The 22891-nt window shown below is 37.0% G+C and overlaps 1 protein-coding gene across 1 annotated transcript; it reads right to left on the bottom strand.

Annotated features, from left to right (window-relative positions):
* Nucleotides 1–10401: 10401 nt before the first annotated feature.
* Nucleotides 10402–22505, bottom strand: LOC124607244 (NADH dehydrogenase [ubiquinone] 1 beta subcomplex subunit 7). Its single transcript, XM_047139519.1, has 3 exons — nt 22287–22505; nt 20502–20670; nt 10402–10589 (listed from the first exon to the last, which is right to left on the bottom strand). The coding sequence occupies exons 1-3, from the start codon at nt 22396–22398 to the stop codon at nt 10490–10492; spliced, it is 381 nt and encodes a 126-aa protein (XP_046995475.1). The 5' UTR covers nt 22399–22505; the 3' UTR covers nt 10402–10489.
* Between the last annotated feature and the right edge of the window lie 386 nt (nt 22506–22891).

Genomic DNA, 22891 nt, shown 5'->3' with positions numbered 1-22891 from the left:
GAGTTTATTTTGGAAAATCTCCAGAAACTGTAACTAATCCATTTACCATTAACTACTTTACACTGTTTTAAAAGTTGACCTCATACAGGTGGTCTAAATACATTAAAGACTGGAAATTGTTGTTCTGCAATATTTAATGGCTGTTTCTTGTATACTGTTTAGTTCAGTGGAAGTCAACATGGTCCCTACGGCCCACTCATGGGCTTCCAGATTTCACAGTGGACAATAGATGGTAGGGGCTTCAAAAACATTTCCACTGGGTTTTCATAAAATTTTGACAAAGTATTTTGTGACTAATTACAACATTACAGAAAGGACAGGTGCTACTCACCTTATAGCAGAGATGCTGAGTCGCAGATAGGCACAACAGATTAAAACAAAGCTTTCAGCAAAGAAGCCATCAGAATTACATGCGCACGCACGGGCGTACACACACACACACACACACACACACACACACACACACACAGAGAGAGAGAGAGAGAGAGAGAGAGAGAGAGAGAGAGAGTTGGATCTGATTATAATTGAGGGAATAAATTCTCTTTCTCATCCTACTGGATACTTCATCTGAACCAGCAGAGTAGAAAATAATAGTATTGTCGATGCTATTGCTTGGACAATAAAATATTTAATTGTTTAATTGATGATTCATTTACCATTATGTTTTTATTTCTTGTTAGAAGTGGAATAAATGGGTGTTTATGTGAGTAGTGTGTGTGTGTGGGGGGGGGGGGGGGGGGGCAGGGGGGATGTTTAATTCTGATTAATGTCTGTTTGGGCAAAAGCTATGTTTGACAGTCTTTTTGTTGTGCCCATTTGCAACTCAGCATCTCTGCTATATCAAGGTGTATAAGTGGACAAGGGGAAAAAATCCTTGAGCTTTCCCAGATTTCCTGATTAAAAATACACTTTTTCCATTGTAAGTGACAGTGAAACTTCTCAATCCTTTGAATGGGAAAGGTTTTATACACAGGTGCAGAACGTCCCACCACTTTTGGAAACACAACCCAGTATTAAAAAAAAAAAAAAAAAAAAAAAAAATTTTGGGAAGATCTTTGACATGCAGCAACATGCACACTGCATTTTACAAATGTATAAACACACAGTCCACCAAACACAGCGCATTAGTTTCTGAAGCATAGAAATCGAGATAGCAATGCTTTTTTGTTAGCCAATGAGAGCTGATATTCAGAGTGTAGTATGTGTGATGTAGTCGGCCCTTAGCAACATCGCTGTTAAGTAACAGTTAACAGTTTACATTAGTATACACAGAGTCCAGCTACAAGAAAAGCTAAGCTTTCACATATAATATTGATCTTTTTCTTGCATGTGTTAACCTTGGAAATATATCAAATATAAATGTGCCAGTAAAATTTTAAATAATGATATGAGCGTCTGGTCTCATGGGTTCAAAATTTTGCTAACTGGCTGCTCCTCAAAGTATTAAGTTCTGAATGAGAGTCAAATGCTCTGTGATGTAAGAAATTCATCACACACGTAATGTACTTCGACTTGTGTAAAAGTTAATTTACTTTGAAAGTACCGTTTCTCAAACCACCATTCACAATATTTTCCCAAGACATGTTAGAAATGTAAACAGTTGTGAAGTCATGGTCACCGAAAGCAGTTTGTCATTACGAAGTATTGCATAATCTTCCTCCTAAACCCTTTGACACATTTTGCTGTAGGTAGAAGTTTGTTTGCTCACTGTGTTTTGTTGCTGTAAAGGAGCATTTTCTTTGCAACCGAAGTTTTATTTTGATGTTTTTCTCTCGTTTATGTTTTATTGCTGCATATTGTTTTGCAGTAGCAGGCTAAAATAAAATTCTTTGTTAGATTATCAGTTCTTACAAATAAAAATTTAATTGAAAACTAAAACAATGAAAAATTTCAGAGTTTTTCCCATATGTACTGGGTCATATACACCCTGATGGTGAGTAATAACTATCCTTTTCATAATATTGTCATTATTCCATTCTGGACTTTCCATTGTTTGGTAACATTATTAATATTATTACTACTGTCTTTCCTTTCTCAGACATTACGTCTGGTTAAAAATAGAAAGTGACGCGGACCTTGATCAAGCGTGACTTCCTTTTAACTGGACGGTATATGTTACATTGCATTTAGGAACTTTCGGGTAATTGAACATGTATCAATAATTACAGATTTCTGTAGTTGTATATGTAAGTTTGGATGTAGCTGTATTGCGTTGATGTACTGGTGGATATTGTGTGATATGACTCCTGTAGTTGATAGTATAATTGGTATAATGTCAACTTTATCCTGATGCCACATGTCCTTGACTTCCTCAGCCAGTTGGATGTATTTTTCAATTTTTTCTCCTGTATATTTGTTGTATTGGGTATGGATATTTCGATTAGTTGTGTTAATTTCTTCTTTCTATTCATGAGTATGATGTCAGGTTTGTTATGTGGTGTATTCATCATTCTCCAGTACATTTTGTGGTGCATACTTGTATGTGGGAACGTGTTGTTTTATTAGTTTATGATGTATGGCAACTTGTTGATGTATTATTTTTGCTACATTATCATGTCTTCTGGGGTATTCTGTATTTGGTAGTATTGTACATCCGCTTGTGATGTGATCTACTGTTTCTATTTGTTGTTTGCAAAGTCTGCATTTATCTGTTGTGGTATTGGGATCTTTAATAATATGCTTGCTGTAATATCTGGTGTTTATTGTTTGATCCTGTATTGCAATCATGAATCCTTCCGTCTCACTGTATATATTGCCTCTTCTTAGCCATGTGTTGGATGCGTCTTGATCGATGTGTGGCTGTATTAGATGATACGGGTGCTTGCCATGTAGTGTTTTCTTTTTCCAATTTACTTTCTTCGTATCTGTTGATGTTATGTGATCTAAAGGGTTGTAGAAGCAGTTATGAAATTGCAGTGGTGTAGCCGATGTATTTATATGAGTGATTGCTTTGTGTATTTTGCTAGTTTCTGCTCGTTCTAGAAAGAATTTTCTTAAATTGTCTACCTGTCCATAATGTAGGTTTTTTATGTCGTTAAATCTCCTTCCTCCTTCCTTTCTGCTTAATGTGAATCTTTCTGTTTTGTGTAAGTGTATTGAGTGCTTCTAGGTCTGTGTTACTCCATTTCACTACTCCAAATGAGTAGGTCAATATTGGTATAGCATACGTATTTATAGCTTTTGTCTTGTTTCTTGCTGTCAATTCTGTTTTCAGTATTTTTGTTAGTCTTTGTCTATATTTTTCTTTTAGTTCTTCTTTAATATTTGTATTATCTATTACTATTTTTTATCTGTATCCTAGATATTTATAGGCATCTGTTTTTTCCATCGCTTCTATGCAGTCGCTGTGGTTATCCAATATGTAATCTTCTTGTTTAGTGTGTTTTCCTTTGACTATGCTATTTTTCTTACATTTGTCTGTTCCAAAAGCCACATTTATATCATTGCTGAATACTTCTGTTATCTTTAGTAATTGGCTGAGTTGTTGATTTGTTGCTGCCAGTAGTTTTAGATCACCCATGTATAGCAAATGTGTGATTTTGTGTGGGTATGTTCCAGTAATATTGTATCCATAATTTGTATTATTTAGTATGTTGGATAGTGGGTTCAGAGCAAGGCAGAACCAGAAAGGGCGTAATGAGTCTCCTTGGTATACTCCACACTTAATCTGTATTGGCCTGTGATGTGATATTATTTGAATTTGTTTGGATATTAAGTGTGGTTTTCCAATTTTTCATTCCTATGTTTAGGAACTGTATCAATTTAGGATCTACTTTGTATATTTCCAATATTTGTAGTAACCATGAGTGGGGTACACTATCAAAAGCTTTTTGGTAATCAATCTATGCGTAGTGTAGCGACCTTTATTTAGTTTTACCTTGATATGTCACCTCTGCATCTATTATCAGTTGCTCTTTACATCCTTGTGCTCCTTTGCAACAGCCTTTTTGTTCTTCATTTATAATTTTGTTCTGTGTTGTATGTGTCATTAATTTCTGTGTAATGACTGAAGTGAATATTTTGTATATTGTTGGTAGGCATGTTATGGGGCGATATTTAGCTGGGTTTGCTGTGTCTGCTTGATATTTAGGTTTCAGATAAGTTATTCCATGTGTAAGTGTATCAGGGAATGTGTATGGGTCTGCAATGTAACTGTTAGTTAGATGTGAATGTGTTGAGGTGAATTTCTTTAGCCAGAAATTTGCTATTTTATCTTTTCCAGGGGCTTTCCAATTGTGAGTAGAATTAATTGCTTGGGTGACTTCATGTTGCAAAATTATCACTTCAGGCATTTGTGGTATCATCTTGTATGTATCTGTTTCTGCTTGTATCCACCGTGCATGCCTGTTATGTTGTACCGGGTTTGACCATATGTTGCTCCAGAAGTGTTCCATGTCTGTTATGTTTGGTGGATTGTTTATTTTAATGTGTGTGTTATCTATTGTCTGGTAAAATTTCTTTTGGTTTGTGTTGAATGTTTGGTTTTGTTTCCTTCTATTTTCGCTTTTTTTTGTATCTTCTAAGTCATTTGGCCAATGCTTGTAATTTCTGCTTCTTTTCATCTAATTGCTCTGTCGCTTCTTGTTGTGAGATTTTACCTAACCTTTTTCGTTTTTTTGTCTGATATTTCATTTCTTATAAATTGTGTTAGCTGTCCGATGTCTTTTCTCAGTTTTCTTTTCTGATCTGTAGCCTGTGTTGCCATGCTGGTTTTGTGGGTTTCTTCTGTGTGTTGGTTTGTTTTGATCTCTGCCTAGTGTGTATATTTAGTGTAGTGAGTGCTCCTATATAAACCAGTAGTTGTAACTCTTCCATAGTTGTATTTTCATTTATTTTGTTGTGTATGATTTTGTTGATAGTTGTTGTTGTTGTTGTTTCGACTTGTGGTTTATTTGGTGATCTATGCAAGAATGGTCTAATGTCTGTATTTGTGTCTTTTTTTTATTCTATATATGTCAGCTGAAATTTTTCTTCTATATCTAACATGTGTGTCACTTCGTGTTCTATTTGTGCTTGTTCTGGTGGCTGTCTTAAGATTTCGTTATCCTCTGATTGTTTTATTGATGTGTGTTGTTCTTTGTTTGTTTGCTCTGGGATGTTTGAGTCCATTAGTGTATTTTCTTCTTCTGATTGCACATTATTTTGTTCTAGTATTTGTTGTACTTGTTGTTTGATGTTTTCTAATTCTGACTGGGGTATCCTGTTATTTTTTATTATTACACGGATCTGATCAGCTAGTCTTTGTTCTGTTAAAAATTTTAATTCTGGGTATCTGGTAACAAATGTTGTGTATACTTGTGATCTGTATCTACTTGTGTTGGTTCCCAAGCTTGTTGCTTGGTAATAACAGAACATGAGGTGTCGGTTAACTTCATCTGACCATCTCATCATTATTATTATTATTATTTAACTTGCCTTAACTCTGCTCCATAAACTCTGTACAGTAAAGCTACTTCCCTACAGTATAAATCAGTATCACTGAGAAAGTATTGGTTGATTAGAAAATTTTATAACAGAGATATGAAAGTGGGTGGCAGGTAAGATAAAAAGAAAGGTTTAGTTCGTGTGTATCCCTCTGTGTAGTTCATTTTACAGTCTTGTTTCGCCAGCAGTTTCCTGTATGCCTGATTGCCGTGTGTGTCACTCTAGCGTCTTCTTGTTCAACTGTTACATTTTCTCTCATTGCGAAACTAAACATGCTTCTCACTCCTCATCTGTTTGATTTCTTCGCTGTTCCCCCCCCCCCCCCCCCCCCCCTCCCCACTGGCAATATCTGTTCCTCTATTACATTTCAACATCCTGCTACATTGTATTACATAAGCTAAAATACCACTTAATATACTGTTTATTAACTTAAACAATTCACTTAAATTTACTTCACTTTATCACTTTCACTTTTCCTTGATCCACTGTAATCGAATTCCTACAGTACAATGAAGCATGCATGTCACCATTACTTACATATACCCTTCTGAGCTGGAACATATTCCCACCACGCCAGGATAATGGAATAGCCAAGAACATTCTGGCCAGTTTTGATGACTACGGCACTATTTCAAGTACTTCACGAACTCCCATCAGAAATCCGTATCTTCTAACCCAACCCCTGCAGTTCCAAACTAAATCCTCCTCCATGGATGGAGAATGGAGGGCCTTTCTCACAGATGGGGAATAACATAACCCCCACTTGGCTGTGGGGGTGGGTTGCAGAGTTTTGGTGGTATACATGGACCAACCACACTTACAAAATTATATATAATGAAATGCACAACTACATAGAGCCGTGGATAATTCCATTTGTTATGAAAACATAAATTCTGTGCAGATCTATCTTCAGAATTATACTGATGTGCCTGTAATTTTGCTAATGGAAAGCAAATACCGCACTTCAAGATGAGGGGATGGACATCATGAGAGAATAATTCATCTCTATAACCATTCAAGATGGGGACAATGTTTGTCACAGAGCAAAGTACAACTAGAAGAGTAAAAGGTAATGCCACCGATTTTATTAACATGGTTTCACACCACTTACATTCATATGCGCGTGCGTAAGGGAACAGGAAACGAAAGTGTAAGCCTAAGAGTACTAAAAAAGAAATGTTACTGTGAAATAAAACCAAGATAAGAAGGTATGGGTATAATGTAAGATTTTGGGATTGCAGCCAGATTACATCAACTTTATAGTGTAGTATTTCGACTGACAACCACACCCACCTTTAGATACAGATAGGGCAAGAAATCAACTTAAAATGGCTGCAGTACCAAAATGTGATGGAATAATATGTTTCTCACAAGGTGATTATACTCCGATTAAAATCACTTTTTGATTGACATACTGCAGCAGTAGTGAACAGTGTTGCTGGCATGCAGCCAGCCTTGCTTCACAAGGAGCTGCATGTACCTACAAAACAGGCAACACAGCAGGCATGTGGCACTCAAGAAAAGCCACGTTTGGACAGTAGCTGACCTACCACTCGACACTGTGAAATGCCATAGAAATTTTAATCGCGTATAAGATCTTGCTGCACAAGCCTACCCATTCTTTGATGACACCCTTCCTGAGATCTAGTGAGAGAGGACGACACAATACTGGCTTACACAAAACCGACCACTAATGCACTGTGTATCTATGGATCTTTTCTGGGGCATGGCAGCTCATGGGTAATACCATGGCGCATCACACGTTATGTGGCCGCGACATTATAAACAAAATGACAGTTGGTATGGTTAGCGTATTTTGACTCAGACCATCAAATCCATGTTTGAGGGCACCATACTGCAGCAGGAAACAGTGTAAAATGAAATGAAGCTGAAGTGATACAGAAACTGCAATGACAGGTAATAACCACATGCTCACAGCCTGTATAGTGTGGCTTGTTGATGTGAAAGTTGTTGAAGGTACATAATAATGTAACATTTCTGTTGTAGACATCCCCCTTTGACCTCAAGGTAACAACTTCAGTTCAAAAGATAAAACCACGTCATCCAGACAGATAGGTGTTTAATAATGGATGATCCTGCTCACTCTTATCTGCTGACAATCTCACCAATATTAATACTGATACTAAACAGACATCAGATGTGGTGACATTGGAAGCATGTCCTGGTACCCCCTAATGTAAATGGACATCAAAGTGGAAGAATATAAGTCCAAATGGAAAAAAGTGGACACAAAATATACAAAGAGAAAATTAGCCAAAAGGAATAAGTCAATTGCTAAAGGCTATCTTGTACCAAACTATGTCCCTAAGCTTGGTTGATGCTCTAGTAAAAATGAATGTTATTGTAAATTAACACTTCAGCTACAACAACTGGATCATAATTAAATTTACTAGACATAATGATACAAATGATTCACTTGATCTCACAATCAAGATGAGTAAAGAACACAGTTCAACGTGAAGAGTGCGTTGAAACACCTTTTGCTGCAATACATGCCGCAACACGATCCAGCATCAAGTTGGTTAGATGTCTGATGTCGTCCTGGGGCAGACTGGTACACAGATCTTGAACAACCACATTGAAATCATGTACAGAGTGACATGGCGGTATCTGGCATTTCAGCTGGTCGCGCACATGCTCTATAGGGCACAAGTCCAGGGTACAGGCTGGCCATGGAAGAGCCAGAACATGATGTAGGAAGTCTTGAGCAACACTTGAGCTGCATGTGGAAAAGCATTATCTAGGTGGAAAAGTGTCCCTGGTAGGCCATGTAGGAAAGGTTGAAGAACAACTTAGGCTAAGGCCCCCCCCCCCCCCCCCCTCGACAATGGGCCATGTGGATAATGTGGCAAGTGACAGCACGGTTGGAACTGTATTGTTCACCAGGCTGCCTCCACATCTGTAAGTGGTTGTCATCTGTCCCCAAAACAAATCAGGATTCATCACTAAACACCATGTTTTGCCAGTCTGTTGATTCCACTTCGTTCTAGCTTGACACCACAGCAGACGGGAGTTGCCAATGTATTGATGTTAACGGCAGTACGCTACAAGGGCATGTAGATTGCAAATTTAGATCCACAAGGTGACTGGGAATCATTTGTGGAATAACTAGCAATCATTTGTGGAATAACTACATGCACATGTGCATCTGCTTGTATCCTGCAGCGAGTCACTAGGATCCCTGATCACCTGCAGACGATCTTTTGATCATCTTATGTCTTCGTCTTCCTGGTAGTGCCTATCTATTGCGTCCACTGCTCCCAACATCATTTGACAGAAGCCTCCAATCGACCTGATGATCCACATGGCATGTTGACCAGGCTGCGATTTCCATGCTGATGATTAGACCCTCTCAAACTGGCTTAACTGTGACAAATGTTGTCTAACATGTCCACCCGGTATTCTCGCATGCTAACATACCCCTTGAGTAGGGATGTTTATATGCCATTTTAATAGGGTTCCCCTGCCCAATATCAGTGTCACTGCAGGGTCTGTGGTCATGCGCATTGACACCAAACTTCAATCATTTGCATGTTGGATTTCACTGTTCTTATCTGCAAAGTTTTGCTTGTGTACTTTCATTCCTCCGTGTGCGCTGTTTTCAATGTTTCCGAGTGTATACTTGCTCATTCAGACTTCCTACGAAAAGAAATCAATCATAAGAGCCGAGTCCGTGTATGTTCATACCTGGCATTTGATCAGGACTTCATGCTAACATTTGTGGACGGAGATACAATGCATTCCAATGAATACAAGCATTACAAACCCAAGTTAGACTCTGCTAGTGGCCTAATGTAAATGTTTTACATCTTATTGACAGTTTCACCAAAACTGTAGTGGGGCCTAACCAATGACAAATTGTTTGGTATCCCAGTTTTGCTTTGTTACATATACAGGATGGTCAGGAATAGTCTGGAAAGCTTGTAAGGGTATGCTGCACTGAGAAATTATTGTTAAGAATGACACTAATTGTTTCTGGTGAGCTGCTTGAATCTGTACACAACAACAACATAAACAACTTGATTGCCTAACATCATTGCTAATAACTCTGAAATGGCCTACCTTGTAACACCCTTACAAGCTTTATGGACTGTTTCTGACCATCCTGGACACAGTTATTTCATGTACAAAATATTATGTATACATAAGTCACGTCAATGCACAGCGAAAATGGAACTATAGAATAATTGACAATGCCAAGAACTATCTAGCATTATTTCCTCATAACACCTTGGTTGGGGTTAAGCCACTCCTGCACTGAGCCTCGTATAGATCATCCTCTTCAGTTCCAGCTCAATAATTTATGAGCAGATCAGGCAGTCCCACCTTAATATCTGTTTCCAACACAGTAACTTTGGAGGTGAGAATGAATCTCATTCACATTGAATAGTAATGGCTGGAAAAAGTCTGTGTTGTAAGACTTTTCTTTCAATGTGTGTATAAGGAAAATGTATTTAAAAAAATAAAATTCAACTTGTGATTTTCCATGGTATTGATTCATTGGAAGTTACGTGTTTGATCATTAAAATGCCTCCTATCTTTCAAGACATAGTACGGAGGAGCGCATATCTGAAGGGCTCTGCCTCTATTACTGAAGCTCCGAATAGAATGCAGAGAGTATTGATTTGAAATACCACAATCTACATAATGAGAGCTGTTTCACACAACTGAAGACCTTTGTATGACACAGTTACGCTAAATATTTAAATTTCTGCTCAATGAGGCAGGAATTTTTCACCAGCTGAAATGTCTCCAAAATGGCTGTGTGTAGCACATTGGCAACGTGGAGTCTGCCCATAGTGTAACAATCTAAATTTTATACAAAAAAAAATTTTCATACATTTGAATAATAGTATTGTATGTGCAACCCTAATGGTAGGTTATTAGAATTATAAGTTAATTACTTTCGTTATAGTTTTCAATTATATCTATGAAGAATAAAAATTTAAAACACACTTTCTTTTAAAGTAAACAAGTTTTATATACACATATATGCAACAAAATACAAATACGACTCATGTGAGGCACCAAACTATGAATAACTTCATTCCTCTAATTCCTCTTTGTGGGACTTGGCAGCAATGCGCTTCTGTCGTTGCAGCAGTCTCCTCTCTCGTTCATACTCTTTCATGCGAAGAACATAGCTAAAAGGCAAAACAATGAATACTGTAATACTCATAACATGCAATAAATAATTTTTTTCTATGAAAGTTATTTCAGCAGCTGCATTAACACTAATAAATCTTTATAAAGGAAGAATTAATGGAACTGCGCAATTTGCAGTCAAAACTAAATTATACAGATTAGAAACAAGTCATTGTCACAATAACTTCCCAAATTTATAAACTTCTGACTTATAGTAAAAGAGCATCTCATTCTTTCAGCCACATTAAGCATCATGCCAGGAATGCGACAAATATATCGGGCTCCATGCAATGTGAATTTTACACTCTTATCCACTTACATTATTGAAATACTGTGCTGTATCTGACTTAGGAGTATAAAATCTCTTCATTCATCACAGATTTAAAAGATAATGTTTTAAGAAAGAATCTACTATCTAAGGTAATAATGAAACCACCATTGTGGTTGAATCATAAGAAACTGTCTACGGAATATAGCACTTTTACGCTGATTATAACAATATTTATGTTTTAGCACTGAACAGTATGGTTTTCAGTAACCACATTGCCAGATGAATTGTAAATAAAGTGTTATATACAAATTCATAAATACACAAATCATTTCTTGAAAACTGCTTGTCCCTGGGCATTACTCCAAAGGCCTAACATTGAAATATGAGATAATTGTGGTTGAAACTATTATAGTCATTAAAACAGCACTAAGCTGTACATAAAATCAGTACCCTGAACACTTCCCTTATCATAAAAAATCTCCAATACATATCTTCAACATTTTGGCAACCAAGCCCAAGTGTAATTCTGGCCACAACACTGCCTTCAAATGACTGCACTCTAGTATAGCTCAGGCTGAAATGTTTCATGGTGCACAAGCCACTTTTGCCTCTTTTCTGTATTTCTGTTGCAAGTATGTCACATCTGTTGAGTAAGAAATTTTGGAAACTAGATGAAGGACTGGGTTGGAATGAGAAATATCAGAGCAGGAACAGTCTGAAGAAATTGGTGGACTCTTCCAGAAAGGCACAACACTGGCTGAAGAATCGTTCCTATGACTATCGGCAACAGACAGAACTACCGCTTCCTGTTAAATTTCTGCTACTGAGATGAAACAGCATCCAATACAGGACAGCAAAACTTTTTCAAAGAAGACGCAACAATCTACTGGCAAAGCATGCAGGAAAGAAACATGCTGGTACTGCTCTGATAGTGATACACTTCTCTGCCTGCCAGAATATTTCAGGCATTTACATACAAAAGCCAATTATTTGTGAAATTGCTCAAAAATTCACCTCATATTTACTTTCTTTCAAGGATAGTTATTTTCTAGCATTGAAATCTCAAACACAAGACATTCCAGTAACATTTCAAATAATGACATAAATGGTTGGTTTTCTGGGCACAAAATTTTTAGAAGCATTACAGGAAGATGATCATTTATGAAAAAGATTTCTGTGTGTCTGGATGATGATTAAACAAAAAATAGGCAATCAGTTATTCTCAACATTAAAGTGTCAATCCTAACAGTTTTGCCATAGTTCTAGCTTATTTTATGACCCCTGTTTAGTTGTCACCTAATAGGGCACAGTTATATTTCAATTTACAAATGTTGTATTATCAGAACATACAATATTTTCAATAACATTGCAGCCTTCTATAATATGTACAATGGCAATATTACAAAGTGGTGCACTGAAATTAATTCAGCCCTGAACAGTTACTGGAAGGAGGAACACCATACATGAACATTACCTTTTACTAACTGTAACTTCTTTCATCTCCCTTTCGGCTGTTCCATATTCCATGTGCACATGACCTTCCACCTCTATGCCAGTTTCCAGTCCACAAGACAATGGCATGTTGATCAGTTCTATCCCATGTAGGCCTTACTGGCTGCCATCAATGTGCTCATTTTCGTGGATTATGAGACACACTTGTACCTACCAGAAAAGAATTGGGATAATATGGGAAGCAACAGTCAAACTCTTTCAGTGATGGTCAGGTGATGATATGCTAACTACATGTCCAGCATCCACAGGTTCAGCTACAAATGAACACGACTTCCTCTACAAATCAGATGCTAATGTTATTATATTGTTACTTCCACAACATTCAATTTTGATGTTATTTATCCCGTATCAAATTCTTACTTGGGTAGGCAAATGGTAGACCCAGTCATAGTGGAAACAACTTTGTTACATGTAGGGTTGCCATCTTTACAACAACGAAACAAGGGACATTCCACCAAAATATGGAACTGCTCGGAAATGCGAAAGAACTGTCAAAAATACTGACATGTCAGAATTAGCTGCTTTCAAGATTGCAAAGTCATTTTTCACCACATTATAGATTTCTTTACAATACATATTATTATTAATGCTAATTAGAAGCTCGTTCTTCATAAGAGAAGTTGAACATCTGTTTCTTGTATTTGCCCATTTATTCGCCATGGAGAAAATACATGTTTAACAAATGCATTGCAACCTGTAACACTCAAAATGAAGAACATTAATTTCCTGAATTGTTTTAGGTTAGCTGCACCATGTTCCTTCATAATAACATGGTCATTTTTCTACTAAACTATTTTCCCATCCATAAATATCATGTAGATCATCTTACAGATGCAAAACTCTTCATATTATTCCATACCAAGGTCATTTGTCAGATGAAGCTGCCCCCCCCCCCCCCTCCCTCCCTCCAGGTTCTTAACTTGTGGGCCTTTGGCAACATTATTTTCAGAAAAATCATAAGCATGTGAGAGGTACTGAACAGCTTTAGCATAGAACGGCAAGAAACTTTTTTCAATTTTATTTCTGCAAGACTCTAAGAAATGTTTCAAATTATTTCTAACTGAAAATCCAAAAAAATTATCTGCTCTTCTGTGTTCTAATTTTAGCTTTAATAACGACATGCGCTTATAGGCTTGTACAACAGAGACAATATCTCTTTCAAAGATACTGACATTCTACACAAATTTTTGTAACACTGAAGAACAAAACACACACACACACACACACACACACACACTTCGTACCGTTTTCAGGATCAAAATACAAGTGACTTGCAATGACTTAATAACAGGCCATTTATGAAGCAGTCAATCTGCTGCAGCATCCAAAGAAAGTCAGTGAGCTGGTACAGGCCTTAATCTCTCTCCATTCAATACCCGCCCTTCCAACTTTTCTCTTAGCACATACAGAGAAATGGTCATACACTTTCATGACAAGAGATTCCACATCAACATTCAGGCAGTAATTGTCATATATCATTGTATTGTGCCCAATTTCTGCACACAACTGGATGAAAATTTTTTTCCATTTGTAAATTCAAGTAGCTTAAAGACATTTATGACAACCATTAGTTACATTACTACTATCAGCAAAATACAAAGGTATCTTGTACATGCTTAAACTGCTCTGATTAATTATATTATTGACATCTTCATGAAAAGAATTAGCAGATCCATTTGCACTGTTGTAAAAGTCTAGCAATTTGTTTTCCATCCCATTTTCTACTGGGAAACATCTTAAACACAATGGAAGCATTTACAATTACCTTTGTTAATGGAATACTTGCAATCAAAAAGTACAGGTCTTCATAACTGAGTACTTTCACTATGGATATCTCCAATACATCTGGGGGCTAGCACATTCATACTCTGGCTTTCTGCGTTGGTTCTGCCACATGAAATTCACTTTGCAATTTTTGAATAATCAAATATATCAGCCATTAACGTATTGTTACAATCTGTGCTTTAAAAACTCTGATTATATTGGACTATGTGGAACACAAGGACTAATTGGGCGGAAGAAATAAAATTACTTTCAGGGGATTTAGTTTGTGGAGGCACGTTAAGTTTGTGTCCTCCACTCCTAGCATGCTGTTTCAAGTCTGATTTACCTCCATGAGAGGCAGATGTAATTCTGTTGCTTACCAAGCATATTGCTTTGAACTTCTGCCATGCACAGACTTTACCTAATACGTCTCCTAAGATATCTCATAACAAGTCATTTGTTTGCACTTTTTCATTTTTGGCAAAACTGAAACCAACTACATTTTCGTCAAAATCACACATTTTAAACAATATCAACAGCTGTTTGACCTCAAACACTGTAAGTGAGGCAATTTTCTTTTGTTCCGTGAATTTAGATATTCGACTATTGGTTACTATAGTATTAAAGAGAATGCTGTGATTTGCTGGCTGACAGTACCACAAACTTAAATGTTATCTTTTATACAAATTTTGAGTTCATCTAATTTTACAGGACAAAACAAACAAAAATGAGATAAACTTGTGTCTTAAAATAGGGGACATACCATAAAAAAATGAGATAGTTGGCAACTCTAGTCATATGACTAGGCATGGTCACATTGCAAATAAACTAATGTCTTGCTTCCTGTTAACAAATTAAATTCATTGGTAATGAGAAGCAGTACAATCCTGAAGGAAAACTTAACAGTGTGCAAACAAAATTTGAAAGCTGAGCCAATGGTGTGCAAATGATGGCAGGAGGGACATACTGCTGAGTCTGTCATTGGCTGCAACTCAATTTAGAGTATGCTAAACTTCTTCCTGCACAGAATGAGCATTTCAACCCAACTTGTGAATGTATTTCTGATGAATGTTTGGAGGTGGATGGGTTGTAATTGATGGAGCTTTCTTGCCTGTCACTTGGCCTCTTGATGTCTGTGGCAGTCTTCTTCAAACAAGTTGACAGACAGCACATTCTTCCCACATTTGTATTTTTATAAAAGTCATCTTCATGGTGTATTTTAGCTGGTCTTTCAGGCACTTAAGAGGTGCTCCACGAGGTCTACTGCCACAGATTGATTCCCAATAAAGGATTTGGCACGGAAGCCTTGTATCATTCATGTGATGAATTTGGCCCAACCATCTATCAGCAATGATGGTTCCCAATGCTGTTTAGATACACTTTCTCGAGAACCACAGTGTTGGTCACATGGTCTTCCCACTTAATATTCCAGATGTGTGTAATTTTTTTGCTGGTGGAAGCACTGAAGTGTTTGGATATCATGGCCATAATGACCATGTTTTACAGCCATACGGGATCCGAATTTGGTATGCAGTTTTAGCTGTTTATTCATGAATACTGTGCATTAACCATCTGAATTCTGCATTGGCAGCCCAAATTCACTTAGCAACACCCTGTTCGCAAGTACACCATTTAGACAGGAAGCTTCCAAGATATGAAAAATTGTCAACTTGCTCCAGTGCTGTGCCCAAGATAGAGATACTGAACTCAGGGAGAGTTAATCCGGGGGCAGGTTATGTATCTTCATTGTGTGGGTAGAACTCCCAAAGAAAAAGCACCATGAGGTACAAAATAAACATGATGCTGACCAGATGCATAAACATGTTATCACACAAAAGCTGCTGCTGTATAATGAACAAGACAAGGAAATATCAACTTTGGGAAAACTTCACAGATTATGTTTACTCAGAAGTGGACAATCAATGTGAATGATGAATTTGGGAAAGTGCTTTTGTTTAATATCAGTGAGAATTGTGGGATACCAAACCAATTTGGCCTTTTTCTTCAATAATGGGCCTAAAAGCCATGTTGCAAGATATGCTAATTCCTCAATGTATTCAATAAGCAGAACAAACTGGCAATGCTTTCAGCACAACTCAAGATGAAATGAAGGCATTTTTTGGCATGAACCTAATAATGAGGTACCTTATATTTTACATACAGTTAGAACCTACTGCCAACTGAGCCCGATTTAGATGTTCCTTATCTAACTCAGATTATGACGACACTGATACGAAGACATTCAAAAGAACTTACATTTTTCCAACAATGAAGAGCAATCAATAAAGGATGATCCTTCATACAAAGTAAAAGCTGTAATTGATCATTTGAAAAAACCTTTCAGGAATTTCTTAGAGCAACTAGGGCTCAATCTGTTGATTAGCTTGTGTTCTGGTTAAAATGGCATATTATATGATAGTATATCAAACAGGGTTTCAAAATGTGGCAGAGGTGTCATCCAGACACAGGTCATCTATTTGATTTAAAAACTGGCAGAAATAACTCATGTCCTGAAATAGGTCTCGGTGAGTCAGTAGTTCTACAACTGGCAAAAGTCTATATCCAGACCAGGATGTGGAATTTACATAGATAATTTTTTAACTCTCCTGTTCTGCAGCATTACCTTCCTTTATAAGATATTAGATAATGAGGAACAGTACACACCAACTGCAAAAACATCCTTATGTCCTTCCCTCCAGACAAAGAAATGAAAATCAGTGATGCACACAGTCTTATTAGCAACACACTGACAATCCTCAACTGGATGGATACCAAACCAATTTATCTACTGACTAGTTTTATTACCCCCATACCAAATACAACTGTGAAGGGGTGTGAGTTTGGTTCTGAGAAGATCAGTGTTCAGTGTCCCTTTGTGGTGAAGTACAACAAGTTGATGGGAGGGGTGTACCTCATGGATCAGAAGAAAGTGACTCATGAGATTGACAGGAAGGCAAAAATTAAGTATTACCTGAGAATTTTCTTTGACCTTCTTGACATTGGTGTGAACAATACATATATAATATATACAACATTGACAGCAGAAACAGGACAAACCAACATCATCATCTCTAGAGTTCAGATGATATATTCCAAGAGGTCTAATCAGCAACTACTCAAGTCAATAAAGGAATTTATCATTAGCCATAAAGACCTAAAGAAGATTAGAAATGTGTTGTAATTCAAAGAGTTTAGAGTACTGAACGATAAAATCGAAGGTGAGAATATGTGTTCATTGTGCTTCAAAGCTTATTAAAAAGCACACTTAGAATATCTGTGGCAGTGTGGTGTTAATATATGTGTTAATTAAAGCAGAAACTGTTTTGCGGAATTTCACATCAAACAGGCAACAGATACATAGCCTTTGTACTTCTTTGATATATAATATGTCTTTTTTTCCATAACTGTCCTTTAAAGTACACAGTGACAAACATATCCCAGATTTTTTCCAGAAGTACAAACAAAAATATTTGAAATAATAACATTTTGTTTATAAACCTTCCAATTAACATGGGGGTGGATGACTAAGTATTTAGCCCTTTGATTTTCTTATGTACCTGAAAGGGTTATGTGGCCATTGGTTTATTTAGCTCAAATATTGATTCACGCATATTATACTGTGAATTAATGCTGACAACATGAATAGACCCTAATAACTATGATCAAACTAAAATGCTGGTCAGAGTTCAATTATTGTGCTATCTGAGGCAGCCAAACTGAAATACTGGTCAATGTTTAATTGTTGTGCCATGTGGGGCACTGACATAAAGGCATGTGACCTGTAAGATTACATGAGCATAGCATGTACTTACATTAAACTTTAGCTTGTAATGGTGTATTCGTATTCTACCTACGCCACCTTAAATTATCTACACTTTTCAAAAGTTTTGTCATATTTCTGTAGTTATAATTTTCTTTGATTTATGGAAACTAATATGGATGTCTTCCCTAGAAGGACCTCAAGCCTAGATAAAAAAGCAACTGGAATGTGTGTGTCAGTCACTATATAATCCACATGTGTGCATAGCAATCAAGAGCCTACAGAGTTTTTGAATGTGTGAGTTTGTGTATAAAGTTGAATTAAAAATATCTATGTAATTATATCAGCTGTCAATTTTTGACAACAGTTTAATTGGATAGATACAAAATCTAATCACCAAGTGGCGGCAGAACACACACATAAAAGAAGGTTGAAATTAGGCAAGCTTATGGAGCCATGGCTCCTCCATCAGGCAGTAGGGTTGAAGTGGAAAGAAGAGGATGAAGGAAATGGACTGAAGAGGTCTAGGAAAAGGGGTAGATTTTGGGGGACTGCAGGTCAGGGGAGACTTACTGCACTGGATGAGAAAGAAAGAATTTCCTTCTAATCCAGTACAGTAAGTCTCCCGACTTGCAGTTCTGGGTGACTTTCCTGAAATCTACCCCTTTTCCTAGATGTCTCCAGTCCTTTTCCTCCACCCCTTTTCCTTCCACTTCAACCCTTCTACCTGAAGAAGGAACCACTGGCTTCAAAAGCTTGCCTACTTAGAACCTTCGTTTATGTGTGTGTTCTGCCACTGCTTGGTGAGTAGACTTTTTATCTATCCAATTTAATTATTACATTAGCTGTGTACTATGATAATGGCTAAAGTAGGCTATTATTCATTGCCTTGTTGAAACAGCACCCAAAGAGAAACAGGAATCAAGACAAAAATTAGTGCAGGCATATATATGAGTATGAGAAAGCACACCAGGAATCAGTTTTCACTGGCAGCATGGTAACCTTCTTTCCGATTTATATGGGAACTAAATTCCAAAAGTAGCCAATACAAAATGTGGGAAAATCTCACAATTCAACACTCCTTACCCAGCCAAATATTAAAACACGATGAGAAGCGAAACACTGTAACAGTTATGCCTACACATCCAATTAAGTTCAAAAGGAGTTGTTGAAACAGTGTACTCTAGTATTACCTGATGTTTACTTTTTTCCATATTTTTCGTTATAAGACAGCTACTGCCAGTTCCAAACAGTTGCAGTGCTTATGTGACATAACTGATGAGTATTTTGGAAAATGTTAAGTATATTTTATATCAGCTAAGTGTAGATGCTACTTAAATTGTGCCACACAAATGGTCAAAGACTGAAATAATTTTAAACAGAAATCACTGAATCAACTTAACTGGCCAACTATTACTGTTCCATTGTAGAAAACAAGCAGGCATTGTGCAACTTCATGACAGAAAAATGACAACGTTAGTTCAAATAACAGACGAAGAAGGCAAGGTGACATCTCCATATGTAGAGCAGATAGTAGCGCCACTGGTTGAAGTGTAACAGCTGTACAATAGTCTCTCTGTTGCCTTCATGCAGTTGTTTGGAATACAGCTCTATCAAGGTAAAATCATTGGCATTACAAGAAACAAAACCTGGCCGTTCCCATAGCAGTGAAAAATGCTGTTTCATCCACAGAGGTGCCAAAGAATCTAATTTGTATAATGACAACAACAAAATAATAAAAGCACATATGGAGAGAACTATATCTTTAATTGCCCATGGAGAAATGGAACCGATGTCATGTGAAATTAATGCAACCTAACAATTTCCCAACAGTACTTTGAGAGGAATTTACCAGAACACACACACGAACACCAGTCGGATGCCCAAGAAAGAGATGGTAGGAACAAATTAAAGAAGACTTTGAAAGGAAACTAAAGACATGGGATGTTGTGAGGAATGATTTCAGCTAAAACACAAATAGATGCCCGCAAGAGTGCACAACTTTTACTGAGCTGTGAAACTGTCACAGTTTCTGTAAGGGATTTGTAGCACTGCTTGTTCAGTGATCTGGCACTGGGCGAGTAAAATCCTGTCGACTGCCACCAAAGAAACAAATACGTTATAGTCACAAGTAACATCCAGACTGCACAGATCTCTTCTGTGCTTAACAGGTTACACAATGAAACTGAGGCTGGCTATTACAGTAACAAAGCACTAACAGTATTCATTTGTTTTAAATTACTGTAAACACACTGGAATGAAACCTTAACAATTCTCTAATGACTATCCTAATTGGAAGGTGAATGACAAACACTTGCCTTTTTGATGGCAGGAGAATCCTTTTATAAATTTAACAGTGAGGAGCACATTATTTGTTTAAATGGCATGACTGTAACAGTATTTTAAGTATCACCTATTGCTAATATGACAACTTAGGCATTCACAAATGGGAAAAGTAGATCAAAAATTTTTGCTTTTTACATGAAGTGTTAAAAGAAAACATGTTGACTAGAGGCACTGCTGTTAATATTGATATAAATTATTTGCGGCAAAGGTAAGAAACTTAAGAACGGTAAATATGTTCTGGACTTGTTAAATACTTACTCCTCAAACTCACAGGTCATGTACGCATGCTTTTCATGTGCACATTTGTAAGCCCATGGCCAAACATCTGCTCTGCAAGCCTGGTACTTGATTAATAGATGAGCACAGTAATCACGATTTTCTGGTGGAATCTTGGCCGATATCATCTCTTCTTCAGTGGCGAGCATCACTAAAACAATATTAAGGAACAACATTAAATATGACAATGTTGGGTCTATCAAACAAGAGTGCTACTGGTTGTTGGCTTTGACTTGTGGCAATAATGATGCGTGTGATGTCACATGCACACAACGAGATATGAAAAGACACTGACAACATTATTCTTTTATAAATTTTTTTTCCAAATGTGAAGCATAATTCAAGATAGTTTTGTTGCATGTTGGCAAAGTCAATGAATGGTAGGCTATGTCATAATTTTTGTTACAGTGCATATTCTACATGTACTGTATTTTGGAAAGCGGTTCATTATTACCAATTTCATGACAAGGGCCAAAACTAACTAGTGCTACCCGTAGATTCAACACCTGCTTTAGTTAAATAGTAGCTTCCATATAACTCACTGTATTTCATTAAGCTGTCTCTTCACATAGGGTCTCTAAAGAAAATTACAATATGTGACTAAAAGTTTCCTACAGGTCTTGATTAGCCAAAGGTCTTGCACCCCAACATAAAAACTGTTATTTTAACTGTTCAGTACTTGAAACACTTGGGAGGGAACTTAACCACATCCACTTAAATCAGTGTAAATTAACTAAATAAACTATATACCATTGTAATGATAACCACTATGTTTTGCATTTGCCTTTTAACTTAATTTGTGCCTGCTGAGCACTCGTAATACACGGTTTCTACACAGTTAACTAAGGAGAAACCCACAACCACTAGAAGTGGCACTTAGTATCACTCTAGAAATTTGATTGTGTTTCATAAGAGCAGTGCCTCTTTCTTAACATAGGAGAGTCATTAGAAGTTATTGAAGACTAATTATTTCTAACACCAAGGGCACTCACACCTATGAGCTATGGGGGCCACCCAGCTCATGGGGAAAAGAAAAAAAAGTGTAAACAAGTGTTTTTGTTTCAACAAATCTATCTAAAAGTCTACATTACATAGGTTTTTAACATTTTATGACTTAACAAGTCACCATTCATCTTAAAAAAAAAAAATATTAAAAATAAAACATACACCCAGGCCTGGCCCCCTCCCACATAATCTAACGGATGGGTGCACTTGTCTAATACTAAATTTGTTAATGTCATAGTTAAAACTGCGAAAGGTCAGTGACAAATTTCAACCAGGAGCAAAAGTTTCATATGACTCAAGTAGAGTATTACAATGCTTATAATGTGAAATCTCACACAGGACTCTGTTTGTTACAATTAGAACTTCTGAAAATAGCGCTTATTGCTACACTTTTAGGGTGAAAACCTTGACTACCTTTGCCTTCGTGTTTTGGAGTAACATTGAAATAAGTAATTGTTTTACGGTCAACATATTTGGCTTAAAACCATATATAATTTTATACCAAAATTAGAGAGCCCGTACCTCCCTTTGCACAGCCACAAACAGGAGTACCTGGATTTCCCACTACTTACGACTAAACTGCAACTTAATATACCCATCGCAGAATGAGATTAGACAGCTACACAATTAACTAGCGTTCAATGCCAAACGAAAATAATCTCCATTCATTTTTTATTCTATTTGAAACAACCCATCATCAGTTGTCATCACTGTTGTTAAAATTACTACAATTCAATGGGAGCTTGGGCGATACGTTATTACCTCTCTGTTTTCTCCCATTAGGGAAACCAAGCAACGGATCAAATGAAGGCTCTTTCATTGGCTGAGGAGTACCCTGAGGATCTGACACATACAAAGCCCACGCATTTCCCATGGTGTCAACACTAATGTTATTACAATCCTTAATTTCACTACGCGTATCACACTCCTCTCTGAGGATTTAACCTCTCACCGAGTGCACACACGAAGATACACTTTGGTCAGTGGTGCCATGCAATTCGAGACAACAATGTTTCATATCGAATCCAACAAGAAGATCGAGGTTTGTTTTGTTCATCGGCAGACAGTTTACAGTGCATCAGTGTCTTCAAAATATATTTGCAATAATTACAGGCCTCACAAAATACGAAAGTTCGATTCACAATTACTGGAATGGAAACCCAAAAGATTCCACAATGCATTTGAAATGGCAACATTCAACGAGACCGTCAACGGAATTGAGAGCGACGGAGCGAAATGGGACGTTAAAATCACTTGAGCAAAAAGTTCTGACTTCGACGTATGAGTTTGCATGTGTATATATATGTGTGTGTGTGTGTGTGTGTGTGTGTGTGTGTCTGAAAGTTAGCCCCCACGCTGCCTTTTTC

The sequence above is a fragment of the Schistocerca americana genome, chromosome 3 (assembly GCF_021461395.2).
Source record: "Schistocerca americana isolate TAMUIC-IGC-003095 chromosome 3, iqSchAmer2.1, whole genome shotgun sequence".
NCBI lineage: Eukaryota > Metazoa > Arthropoda > Insecta > Orthoptera > Acrididae > Schistocerca > Schistocerca americana.
Note: the sequence above shows the minus strand (reverse complement) of the source record. Positions and strands in the feature narration are given on the sequence as shown.